The 13,270-nt window shown below is 37.4% G+C and overlaps 2 protein-coding genes across 2 annotated transcripts; one reads left to right on the top strand and one right to left on the bottom strand.

Moving 5' to 3' along the window:
- Window positions 1-3,765: 3,765 nt before the first annotated feature.
- On the top strand, window positions 3,766-5,568 carry LOC146676779 (signal-regulatory protein beta-2-like). The gene is made up of 6 exons (XM_085415093.1): window positions 3,766-3,808; window positions 3,947-4,267; window positions 4,356-4,712; window positions 4,816-4,932; window positions 5,204-5,253; window positions 5,350-5,568. The coding sequence occupies exons 1-6, from the start codon at window positions 3,766-3,768 to the stop codon at window positions 5,446-5,448; spliced, it is 987 nt and encodes a 328-aa protein (XP_085271219.1). The 3' UTR covers window positions 5,449-5,568.
- Window positions 5,569-8,839: 3,271 nt separating this feature from the next.
- Window positions 8,840-13,270, bottom strand: LOC146676778 (uncharacterized). Its single transcript, XM_085415081.1, has 6 exons — window positions 13,228-13,270; window positions 12,728-13,066; window positions 12,302-12,640; window positions 10,691-10,801; window positions 9,367-9,440; window positions 8,840-8,965 (listed from the first exon to the last, which is right to left on the bottom strand). The coding sequence occupies exons 1-6, from the start codon at window positions 13,268-13,270 to the stop codon at window positions 8,840-8,842; spliced, it is 1,032 nt and encodes a 343-aa protein (XP_085271207.1).

The raw sequence follows: 13,270 nt of genomic DNA, 5'->3' as shown, positions 1-13,270 counted from the left end.
TTGGGCTCTCAAAGCCTGTAACTTAGATTTATTGCATATCTGAGGGCAAAATTTGAAACTGTACGTAGTCCTTGTTTTTTTTTTAAATTTTGAATTAATAAATGTTTCTTTAATTCCTCCAATGCTTTGTATGTTTGGTCAATGGTATCTATTTGTTTCTGCTATTTTGTGACTTCAAACAACAGAACGCAAAACAGGTCTTAACAGCTAAATTAGCTCCTCAACATGTCTTGAAGTTCTCCAGAGGCCTGGTAACGAACTAATCATGTGATTCAGGTGTGGTGACCCAGGGTGAGATCTAAAACCTGCAGGACACCGGCCCTCGGGGCCTGGAATTGCCCACCCCTGCTCTAATGCCTGGGTCTCAATCTCGCGGACGATGTCACCTCTACTTGCGGCCCACATAATGACGTGAAGAAATATTTTTTTTTAATTATTATTGAAAAAATTATTTAATATGAAGGCAATAGACAGAGTGTTACAGGCATAGCCCTAAAGAATGTAGCCTCATGGGCAGTGTAGTCCGTGCTGCAGGGAGAATGGACTGCCATACCTGTTATGTGTCTGTGAGCGTGAAGGAGGGAGACAAAGAAGAGTCATAAAGTAAGAGTTGTCACTGACCAGAAATGGGAGAAGCATGTAAATATAATAATAACCACTGCAGCCAAAAAGAGTACCTGACGAGCCCAGTTGTAAGTAAGCTATTAAGCTATTACTAATTTGGAGCAGCCTTTTGACGCCTCTCTCTGTCTCTGTTGACCCTCACAGCAAAGTAAAAAACTACAGTTTTCAGCTACGAGCCCGACACGAACCCGACGTATTAGCCAGAGGTCCCTTTACTACAGTTCGGAGCCGCGGACTTGTTTTATATAGTTTTCTACACGAGGTCGCTGCAAAAAGTGCAGCCTTACCTAATGTCCACCTACTGTTACTCATTTTATATTAAGATTTAAAAATCTAATATGTATTGGTATGGTGAGTAACTTTCAGTAATAGTAATAAATCACGCAGCAATAGTACATCATGTAGTTTTAAAATGCATGATAATATATAATATAAGTAGTCCAAAGTATTCATAATACATTACTCTCATTGAGTAACGCAACGTAATACGATACAAAATACATTTTGGGCCATGTACTCTGTAATCTGTAATCTACATTTTAAAAGTGACCTTCCCAACACTGGACATAGCTTTAACAAGGTGCTGGAAACTTTCCTCTGTGATCTTGGTGCATATTAATGGTCCATATTAACATGATAACATCATGAAGTTGCTGAAAATCAGCTGCAACGCTTAAATGCAACTCTCCCATTCCACCACATCCCAAGGTGCTGTATTAGAATGAGATCTGGTTTAATTGCAGGTTGACTTCACTGAGTGCAGGGACATTGTGACATTGTGTGTGCTTCCTAATCAAAGTAGTCATCAGAAAATGGAAACGCTGCTGTCATAAAGGGACTGTGGCATTTTAAACTATATTTAATTGGTACTAAGCCCTAGAGTTTACCAGGGAAATATCCCCACATCAACATGCTACCAACAGGTTGGATTGTTAAAACAAGGCAGAATAGAGCAATACTCTTGTGTTATTTACAGCAAATTAAGACTGCCAGCTGAATGTTGAAGTGGAAATTGAGATTACTCTGACTGGGCAATGTTTTGGAATCTGTTATCATCAGATTTTGATGATTCTGTGAAACTCTTTCTTGTTCGTACCTGACAGGAAGGGCACCTACCGTGGTATTCTGTTGATGTACCCCATCTATTTCAATGTGGCATCAGGAAGGCATTGTTTCCCACAGAACTGCTTCTCACTAGATATTAGGCATGGTTGTGCAGCCCATGTGGCATCAATAATCATCCCATATTCAAAGCAATTTAAATCATTTTTATGATACTTTGTCTGAATTTCAATACAGCTGAGATTACCTGCCATGTGATCGGCTGTGTCAAATGCTATAACCTTTGGGTGTGGGTGCGGGTTCTGACTATCATCTGTACTCTTTCATTAAACATGACTTCATAGTACTTGGCCTGGGTTGGGTGCATTGAGAATGTGTGATATCAAGACAGTTTTCAGGCCAGATCATTCACAGCTCCCCTTCTGTCAATGAGTGTTTTCATAATTTTAAGGACATAATTTCTAAAGGCAGACAAGAGGAAGAAGGTTTTTGTTTTTGCAGATGATGTGGCTTCTTATGCCTTCATCAAGCAGTGACCTCCAGCTCACACTGGGGCTGTTTGTAGCCAAGTGCAAAGAGGCAAAGAGAAAGTTGCTCAATCACTTTTTAATACATTTAAAAAAAACGATTGGACCAGATTAAAATATACAGTTTCATATCAAGTGGGTGTATTTTATAAAATAACTGGTTCAACTTAAAAAATCTGGTCAACCAAGTGATTTCTCATATCTACTAATGTGAAAATGTTGTCCCAAGACACTGATGACATTGATTTTGTTTTATTTTCAAACTCGACAGCGTAGGAGTCGACTGTCCCCTTTTGATGATCTGAATCCTTTTCATAAATGTTTTAATCAAAGTTTTATTCACAATAAAGTCTGAATCTTCTACACTGCCTAAGGTGATTAGTGAAGAAAACCTATGTGCTCAGATGATCAACTGCAGGATAATTTGCTCCTATACTGGCTTCTGCTGCCTGTGTTTCCACATAATATACACATGCATATAATAATGATCCTATAGCATAAGTAATTTCACAGTGGTGAGAGGAGAGTCAGAGTCAGCTTTATAAGCATCTCAGTCTCTTGTGAGTCTGCTCACAGATGCACACCGACCCCCAGTGCTCAGCCTTGATATATGCTGGGACATATGCTTAGTATTTTTGTGCATCATTTCCTTATTACTACCCTGTCTTGAAATAATAAAGTATACTTATTTTGAATCCTCAGATTGGGGTGGCAGCGGCTCAGGAAAAAAGTGAGTCTTCTACCAATCAAAAGCTTAGTCATTCATTCCCCAGCTAATCTATTTTGCATGTTGAAGTATTTTTCATGAAGATGCTGCCCCTCTGGTTTCTCCCAATGTGGATGTGTCCACAAATGTTCATCATGCTGCTTAGGTGTTGGGAAAAGAGCTTGTATGAATGTTTGCATGACTGCATGGATTGAATTGGCTTGCAGTAAAAAAGCACTTTGATTGCACTTTGACTACTTTCAGTCCATTGACAGTCACAACTAAAATGTTGCTCTTATTCTGGACATGTGGTTAATGTGGGTGACTTTTGGTGGAATATCTGCTTCTAGGTCGTTTCCTATATGAATAAATAAAATACTCCTTTGTTCTGTTTTCTGAAGAAGTAAAACCATGCAGCATCGTTTCATGTTGCTGTTCACGTCGTCTGAAAAACAAGATATTATGACCTCTTAGCAATGAAACATTCTGCTTTCAAATTTCCTCTGAAGTGCAGAGTTTGATGTATTTGAGGTATTTCTTGCAGTGCATATCGCAACCAAGACAACCAAGAGCAGAATTGCCATTTGCTGTTTCTGTGCTTAAGATTTAAAATTAAAATCAAACAGAGACAGTCAAACATAAAAAGTGAACAACGTGAAACCTTGCAACAGAAGATGAAAAGAGAAGATGTGTTTTTAAAAAGCTCAAAATGAGACCAGTGTGACAGGAAGTTTACTTTTGAGTCTCTTCCGTGTTAACCAATCAGATTTCTTTCATGGCCCAACCCAACATGCTCCTTTCACCAACTTAACTTACTGAAAAACCCCGAGAAGGAGCAGTGTCAAGATGGTGGTGTTATGGATGATATTACTTCTTCTTCATCATGGGAGTAAGTGCTAATTTCTTCTGTCATTTGTCATTTACGTTGAATAGATTTGTCAGGATTTATCAATAATTATGTTAATAATAATTTTAAGATATTCGTCTAAAACAAAATTTTGTTTTTCTTCATTTTGTTTTAACTCAGATTCTCTGGTTCCAGTGAAAATGGTTCAGCTTGGTGAACCAGCAACCTTAAAGTGTGATATATCCAAATACATCAGCAGTAAAGTATACTGGTACAGGCAGAGTGTTGGGGATACACTTAAATTAATTGTGACACTATATCGAGATACAGAACCTGTGTATTATTCTCCATTTTTGAAATCAAGATTTTCTGCAAAGAACGCAAACAATTTTAGCAAACTGACTATTCTGGAGACAATCAAAGAGGATGAGGGAATTTATCATTGTGGAACCACAGCATGGCGTGATCTTGAATGGAGTGGGACATATTTGTTAGTTAAAGGTAATAAACAGACCAACTTTTACAGACTTTTTAATCTTTCAGAGTATTTTTTGAAGAATGTCATTGTAATACATTTTATATTATGCAGGAAACACTGAAAGGACATCAAACTATATTGTTGTACAGCAGCCGATAGAATCAAATCCACTGCGTCCAGGAGACACAGCAACTCTACAGTGTTCAGTTCTCTCTGATTCTGAGAACAAGACGTGTCCAGGAGTTAATAATGTTTTCTGGTTCAGAGCTGGATCTAATAAATCTCATCCAAACATCATTTACACTGATGGAAATAGAACTGATCAATGTGAGAAAAGATCTGACCATCAGGATAGATGTGTTTATCGCTTCTCTAAGAACGTCAGCTCCTCTGATGCTGGGACTTACTACTGCGCTGTGGCCACATGTGGGGAGATATTATTGGGAAACGGAACTACAGTTGAACTTGGTATGATTTTGTTTTATTTGCTGGCATTTATACTAAACTATGTTAATATCAAGATAAGTTATAAGACCTTTTAAGAATGTAATTTTTGTGTTCTTTTTTGTAGAGCGAACAACACAACTCGTGTTTAATCAAATGGCAATATTAATAAGCTGTTTGGCCATTTCAGTCATTGGAAACGTTTTCCTCGTCTGCAGACAAAGCATATGTAAGAAAAGTAAAGGTAAGTGTTATCTGAAGGTAAAGAGTCATGCCTTTTACAAACAAAATCTTTAAATGAGTTTTCCTATAACACCATAAGGTAAATTAATTGTTAATGAATCTGTACGACACCTCCTTCCCCACAGTGACTGCCTTTACTTTGTGTATCTGAATTTGTTTAATGCATGTATCTATGTCTATGAGTGAGATTTTTGTGACAATAAATTCACAAGGTAATATCACATTTAGTGCATTTCACTATTATAATTTATTGTTACAATGTATATTTTAAGGATACGAAAGCGCTGTGACAGAAGTCCAAACCGACAATTTGTTCCAATCAGTAAGTACGAGAAATTACAGCTGTTCAGTTCACATATGTCTAAAGAGTTCCTCATCACAATCTAAACTATGTTTGTGTATTCTTATTATAACACAGACTGAAGCTGATATAAACTACGCTGCACTGAATTTCTCTGAACGAAAAACCAGAGGAAGAAGGAAGAGGGAGTTTACTGAGACTAGTGTCTACTCCTAAATGTTGATGAAGTATCAACATATTGAGTATGTCCTTGAAAATAAACCTGACATCCTTTTACAGAGTCTATGTTTGTGACTTTTTGGTATTGTTAGTTTCAGTCTTTGTCATAAATTTGCTTCATCACTAATGCAATTTGTGCTGTCAGTATTTGTTGTACTTGTGACATGAGTAGTTTTTTATCTGTGAAAAATGGTTGCCTTGGTTTTCACATTTAGAAGAAGATTACATTTAGTCCCTATGGGGGTAGGGTGGGGGTCAGTTTTATTTTAAGGGCTGGGGCTGGTGTTGGGATGTTTAATTACTTTGCACATAAGTTCTTTCAGAATAAATACACATCTATGTGCTTATTTCACCTTCTGTCACTGTCCTGGATCTTCACTCAACTGTTTTGAGTTGCACTTTCTTGTTCTTAGTTAAGCGTATCCTGAGTTTCCTCAGATCTTTGTCATGTCCAGTGTGTGAATGTGTGTGTGAATGGGTGGATGACTGAATGGAGTGTAAAGCGCTTTGGGGTCCATAGGGACTAAGTAAAGCGCTATACAAATACAGGCCATTTACCATTTACCATGCCGTCGTTATATCCTTCATGTTGCACACGCTCTATCAGTCAGCGTTAGCATTTCAGTAAGCCTACTCCAGTTAACTGTGCTTTATGTTTTGTCATGTTTGCCAGTGCTACCTTTTGAGTTCATGTTTGTTTGCAAAGTTCTGCATTTGGGTCCACTCTCTACCTGCCACACAGCATCCCTTGATTGAATGACGTAACAAAGAACAGGGGGAAACGGAGTACTTAAATACACACATGAGGCAATTACAAATATGGAACATAGCTGGTAAAAGCAAAGCACGGATAAACAAAGTCAGACTAATGACAGGGGAAGCAAAACTGAATGTAACACATGCAGGACAAGAGACTTTCAAACTAAAATAGGAAACTAACACAGCGTGAGACATACAGACTTGACAAAGGCAAAAAGAGAATAAACAGAGACATAACCGACTACAGAGGCAAGGCACAGAGGTACCAAACAGATGGAGACATGCCTGGGGAAACAGACTGAGAAAAAACAAAGAAAACCACTATTAGAAAACCTCAGCCAACTGATGCAGTCAGACTAAAATTCAGTCTCATTAATTTATTTCCGTGAAGAAAGCAACAACACACAAGAAATATTCAGTTGCAATTACAAGATGAGTAGCCTCGTTCTCTTAGCATTGAGCCTAAACCTTGGACTCATGATATTATGATGGTTTCCAATGTTCAGCCAGTCCGAGTGTATGGGATTCACATGTTACTTCATTTCAGTGTTTCTTTATATTATCATTTTATAAATGTGTTGTAAGTTATTTCATCAACAGTTTGATAAAATGCACATTTTGCACACTGCTATCTGCTTGCTTGCCTTGCAACCAACATGCACTAGGTGCTAACAAACTATCTGTTAACCCTTTAAGACCTACCATAGAACCAAGTCCGCCAGAGCTTATATTCTATTTTTACATGCTGAGGAGCCATTTTTGGGAGCATTTCAAGTTGCTATACATCAATACAACAATTATAGCCCAGATTTTAATAATATGTATTCATTAAGTGCATAGTAATTACATAAATTGCAAAAAAGTGCAAAAAAACTACAAAAAAATTGAAAATCGTTTTTGCTTTTTTAACATATATTTCTAGTTAGAGAAATTTAAGAGGCTTATCCCTCAAAACTGTAAATACAAAAAAGTTTCCTACCACAGGAAATTTATTTTGAGTGACTTCATAGTTTTATTTTTGAAATACAACAATTTTTATATACTGCAGGAAAAACGAATATAAATATTATAATGCAAATTTGCAAAAAAGCAGCATATGCATCAAAATAAACTATTTCCAGCAGTGCAATATGAGTCCTAAGCATCCCAGAAACGACACAGAAAGTCATAAAGTCAAAGATAACTTTTAAAAACACCAGTATAGGCTCATGAGGCCCTGATGGTAAAAAAAAAAACTACATTTCCGCAAAAATGACGTCACTTCCGGTTTCGGGCAGGTAATGGCGGACATGCAAAAGTTCGCGCTGACGTCTATTCCAACGTAGGAAGTGTTACAAACAGCTGATCGGATTGGCAAAGCGTGTTTCTGGAATATTATGTTTTTGTTGCTGCAAGTGCTTTTTATGCAGTTTTTGCAAAGCTATATGGGGAAGGAAACTGTGACCTAGGACAAGCTGATGGCATAAGATGTAAGTACAACTCCTCTGGTTTCATATGCAAAAAAATTATTGCGCTAGCTCACATGGTTGCAGAGCTACCGGGATTTAAAAATAGTTACGCAAAACGGAGCGTGCCCGCTCCGACCGGCTCTAAAGGGTTAATAGGTACAGAGTCTGCCAGAATATTAAATAAGGACCAAGCAATCATCAGTCTGCAGAATCTGATTGTTGTTTATGTTTTGAAACAACAAACTTTACATTATCTTAATAAGCTGTCATGTTTTCATCTTATGAGGCAGCACGGTGGCACGGTGGTTAGCACTGTTGCTGCACAGCAAGAAGGTTCTGAGTTCAATTCCACCATCAGGCCGGGGTCTTTCTGTGTGGAGTTTGCATGTTCTCCCCGTGTTTGCGTGGGTTCCCTCTGGGTACTTCGGCTTCCTCCCACTGTCCAAAGACATGCAGCTTGTGGGGATAGGTTAATTGGATAATCCAAATTGCCAATAGGTGTGAATGTGAGTGTGAATGGTTGTCTGCCCCTGTGTGTTGGCCCTGCGACAGACTGGCGACCTGTCCAGGGTGTACCCTGCCTCTCGCCCTATGACAGCTGGGATAGGCTCCAGCGCCCCTGAAAAAGGATAAGCGGAAGCGAATGGATGGTTTTCATCTTACATCGAAGCTGCAATCCCTATTAAGGATACGTCAAACTTAAATTTAGTATCACTTCATAATCAGTGTCAAGGTACAGTTTAGGTTCAATAATAAATTTGAAAAGAGAACCTTCAGCATTTGCCACCATCATTCTGCAGAATCCTGTAAGTAACACCCTACAAGTTGTCACACCATCTAGCTAAGTCTTGGTTTTAATCTAAAGCATATCCTCTTGTGGAATGTCATGTTCATGTCAATTTTATGTATATTTAAAGTGTCTCATGAAACATAAAGGAGAATATAAAATTCACTAACACTAAATTATGATTGATATTTATTTCAGTTTGATTTACTCAACTCAAATCTGATAGTACATAATATAAAGATCCACATAATCTTAACATATATATTTTTGATTTAAATAGCCAGCATTACAAAACATATGTCCCATCTCTAGCCTAATCTATTTTGCAGTGCTACTAACAATAATATATCAGCACGAAAATTGTTAAATATTCATTCTTGATGAGGAGAGCATTTTACTGGTAGTCTATCATGCCAGAATATATGCTGTCATCTGGTAGCTCCCACTTATTCTTCCATTTTTTAGCTTTTCTCGAGGGGAAGTCCAGCGCCGCATAGTTGACTCCTACTTCTTCACCGTCCTGCAGATTATTAACAGAAATTAGAAGACAGAAAACAGAATTGGAATTTAATAACCATTTTAAAACAGTTTTACAATTTATATTAAACACACAGAACATAGTCATAGTTTGAAGTTGAACGTGAAGTGTGATACTGAGGCCCAGTCAAACTCTTTTCATGCCTAAACTTTACTAAATCTCCCACAGTTTACTTTTAGCAACTTTTTGAAAGGATGTGAGGTAAAGTCGATTACTACCCTGTAGTTTTGCCTGTATCTCAGTATGTCTCGGTTTTCTCATAGAAAATGCTAGCTGTGTGTTTCAGCCCTAAGAATCTGCATTGACTTTGCCACCCATGGCATCTGTCCAGTGTAGGATGCTAACATTATGATCATGTTTTTTGCAGTATTTACAATATGTACCACATTACTCAGTTGATCTGCAGTTGATCTACCCTGGTCATTGATTGGAGGCTGAGTGGAGACGGTTTCTCCTCCTGTTCAGAAAAAGAAAACATTAAGAGTGATTTATTTTTAAAGCCTTTTAGGTCAGATCCAAGAAGCTAATTATCAAGATTATAGTAATACTGCATAGGGCATCCATTTGCTCTAAAAACAGCTTCATTCATGGAAACATTCATTTGAGAGTTTAGTCTTTCCTAAATGAAGCTTATAAGGAAGCTCTGTAGTCACACTTATGTTTGCTTCCTGGGTATTTGCTGGTTAGTTTATGCTTTACATCACTTCCACTTTCCCACACTACCATTGTTCCAATGCTGACATCACTGGTCTGGTCCAATCATCTTTCTGTCCACCTTCTTCAGGCCATTCAGCCTCCACTCCGCACACATTAAATCTCACTGTTAATCTGTCATCCTGCCTTGCAAACACCTTTGTGAAACCCACCTCCTCCCTATCCCTGCCTCTCTCATGTCCAGCCAACTTTCCATCTTCATCTCCACCACCAGCGTTTCATTCTGCTGCAATGGGGCATCAGAGTCCAATCTCCAAATAGTTTAAGTGAATTCTGCATATCAATAAATCATTTTTAATTCCTTATTGAGCTTGTACCTGAAGATTCATACTGCTAAACTCTTGCTTTACCACTTCTGAAATAGACTATTAGATTAAAATCTGTCTGCTGAAATGACTGCTTAGGTCAAGTGGAGTCATTGTCATGCTAATGAAAGCAGTTTGAAAGCACTTGTGCTTAACGTTTGAGTAATCTATGTTTTTGACTCATCCAGAAAGTCGCCACTTAAAGTTTGGTGACATAGATATGTAAGGACTCACACGGCAGGTCTGATCGATCCATGCAGTTGATAATAATTCTAATTCTGACCAAAATGTATCACGCCGTGCATTACTGGGTGCAGAGCACAGGACTGCAGTTCAACATGGTGTCTGTTAGATTTTGTTCCAAGTTACAGTTTCCTACAAAGAACCAACTCTATTTTAAGATATTTTGTTTAATACATAGCTATGTCCTGGTTTTAGTAGCATTTCTTAATGCTTTATCATGTGATTCGTTAGTAATTTTCTCCTATCAGCTAAGATAAGGAAACTTACAGTTCAGTAGCAAAGCCTTGTTGAGTCCAAAGCTGTGTTGAATTTCTGATGTGAAACATTAAGGCAGTTCTAAAGGCAACCGGTACTAGCAAGGTAACTATTACTGTATACTAATGTTATACTATTAATGTGTATACACACAAATGTGGTGTAATGGAAATGTGATGCACCACTGTACCTTTGGACTGTTCACAAGTTGGCTTCTTTTTTCTGGAGACAATCAGACCAAAATTTACAAGCACAGAGAAGATCAGCAGCGTCACAAGCACAGCACTGAGCGGGAACTCATCTGGAACGAGAAAACATCCCAGCAGACACTTTACATCCCATTTATGTAATTGTGTAATAGCGCACATCTACATGACTCACTGTTAGACCCAATTAAATTTCATGCAGATGGCTTTTATTGATTTATATTAATTACTAATATTTTACTCATTACCAAGTTAATAACAATAAAAAATAAAATCATTCTCTCCTCGTAGTTTATGGAAAATTGCCTACAGACAATATTTTTTCTCATCAACCTCAGCTGCACTTTTTTTAACTACACAACAGAGTGTATTGCAATCCAAGGTTCATGGATAATGAATTATGTTGAGCTGAAAGTAAAAGTTTTCAGCATCAGTAAGGCAGATGTCTTTGGACTTGACTTTATCACCACGGTAACATACGATAAAAACACAATCTTGTCTGTAGCAGGTTATATTAGTTTCATTTTGCTGAAAGTCCAATATTTTAGCTAATTATTTTTAGTGAAAGTAAGCTTTAAGAGCAATAAGGATTATCGACTGAAGGAAAACATTTTATACACATGTCACTTGTTAGGTCGTATCATAATAACACCACCATATGAAACTGAAGTTAAAGTAGTACTGCTTGTGTGACATATATGACTTATTTTTATGTTTTGTCTTAATGCTTCCAGGTGTTTTTACATAGCTGCAATTAGAGCTAATAGAGCTCAAGTAAAAGAAAATTATCAGTTACATTTGTTAAGTACTACATTCCTTTTCCCCCCATTCCTCTAATAATGTTCTGATTGGACAAGTTTTTTTAATTGTGTCCCCTTTGTGTAATTGTGCAGAGGTTAAATCTAGGTTAACAGAAAAAGATGAACATGATACCTGTTATCTCTGACTAGATTTTAGGTTTTCTCAAATCCAGCTACCACAAAGAAGGCCTGGCTATGTTCAGCTTGCTTCATAGTGCAACCCTCTACTGAACATCAACACGTTATTATTTAGCTGTTCCAAGTATGGCTTCACAGATCTTTGATGGGGTTTTCAAAAAACCAAAACTAATACTAGTATTCTGTATTCTTTATTTTATTATGAAGCGTTGTATTTTGAGATTGTATTGCATCCTAAGTGTTTGTGGCCTCTAGCTTGACATACTTAAAATAAAACCATCTAAACTAAATGCATATAACAATATGGACAGCTAAGATGCAGAGGCCTTTAGGTGACACAGAACGCTGCAGGAAATGAGTAGAAAACATTCACATAAAAGAACAGAAAAAGAACAAAGACAGCAAAGGCAACAAAGGCAGCAAAATGGCACCTGCAATATGACAAACACAAACAGGCTGCGGGCTGTAAGCCTTGAGAACATTATATGTTTATATAATGTATTTAGAATTGTCAGAACCTCAAGCTGATCTAGGTAGAGTTGCTTTATTAGAGGCCTGAAACTAGCATCTGAAGACTTCCAGTATATATTCACAGAAATACAGGCAACAATGATCACTATAAATAATAATATTTTAAATAAGACTTTAAAAACATACTTGTCACCACTTTTGTTCCTTCACCAAACAGGATCTCACTGCATGTCACCACGGCACAGTAGTACGTCCCAGCATCAGATGAGTTTGTTACAGTTTTGGACAGACTGTAGTCACATCTCCCGTCCTCTTTATTTCTGAGACTGCCGTGGTAAATGACGCCTGGATGGGATTCTGATCCACCTTTGAACCAGTGCACTTTGTCTTCATCTGGACACTGATCTGTGTCATTCTCGTTCTTGGAGAGGAGCGAACACTGCAGAGTCATTGTATCACCCAGCTTGACTGACTCCATGTCTGGAGTTTGTTTCACAGTTACAGATTTAAGTTGAGTTTTAGGATCTGTGTGATTCACAAAAATACATGTCTGTATTTGGTTTGATTTTGACACAGATATAGAAAGAAAACAATAAAATGAATATACTTTACCTTTCACTGCCAAAATTGTGCCATTTATAAATTCTGGTTCATATACCGATCCTGCATGACAGAGGTAAGTTGCTTCATCTTCTTTGCTTACATTTCTTATGATAAGAGAATACACATGACCTACTTTTGTGGCACTGAATCTTGAGTTGTTAAATTGTCCACTGAGGGATATTCTTCCATAAGTTCTTTTAGCAACTGTTTCAAGCAAGTATCCAAAATTCAACTTATACCAGTAAGAAAACTCTGCATTATTTTTCACACATGTCAGATTCACATCATCTCCAAGTTTAGCCTCATGTAAAGACATCTGCTGAGGAATCTCTCTCATTTCAATCAAAGCTGAAGAAAAGAAACCAACAGTAGCAGTTAGAACATGACAGGACAAAATACTTAAAAATATGTATAATCATCATGCAGTTTAAAATATTACAGAGCCTTATACAATTTGTCTTATATGATTTACAATGCTACATCCCACAGTACAGAAAAAGTAAACTCACACAATGTACTTAGAAGAATCAAAGGAACCAGTCTTCCGATCAT

Source organism: Rhamphochromis longiceps, linkage group LG2 (assembly GCF_057381845.1).
Source record: "Rhamphochromis longiceps isolate RC_006_pf linkage group LG2, R_longiceps_female_GT1.1, whole genome shotgun sequence".
In the NCBI taxonomy this organism is placed as follows: Eukaryota; Metazoa; Chordata; class Actinopteri; order Cichliformes; family Cichlidae; genus Rhamphochromis; species Rhamphochromis longiceps.
This window is presented reverse-complemented; position numbering and strand designations above follow the sequence as displayed.

Excerpts from the sequence above, each read along its gene's own strand:
- LOC146676779 (XM_085415093.1), top strand. The coding sequence starts at position 3,766 with ATGGTGGTGTTATGGATGATATTACTTCTTCTTCATCATGGGA. Across the intron at positions 4,268-4,355 it reads GACATATTTGTTAGTTAAAG|GAAACACTGAAAGGACATCA; the intron begins GTAATAAACAGA and ends TATATTATGCAG. Across the intron at positions 4,933-5,203 it reads CATATGTAAGAAAAGTAAAG|GATACGAAAGCGCTGTGACA; the intron begins GTAAGTGTTATC and ends GTATATTTTAAG.
- LOC146676778 (XM_085415081.1), bottom strand. The coding sequence starts at position 13,270 with ATGATCGGAAGACTGGTTCCTTTGATTCTTCTAAGTACATTGT. Across the intron at positions 12,641-12,727 it reads CACAATTTTGGCAGTGAAAG|ATCCTAAAACTCAACTTAAA; the intron begins GTAAAGTATATT and ends TGAATCACACAG. Across the intron at positions 8,966-9,366 it reads CAGATCAACTGAGTAATGTG|GACGGTGAAGAAGTAGGAGT; the intron begins GTACATATTGTA and ends AATAATCTGCAG.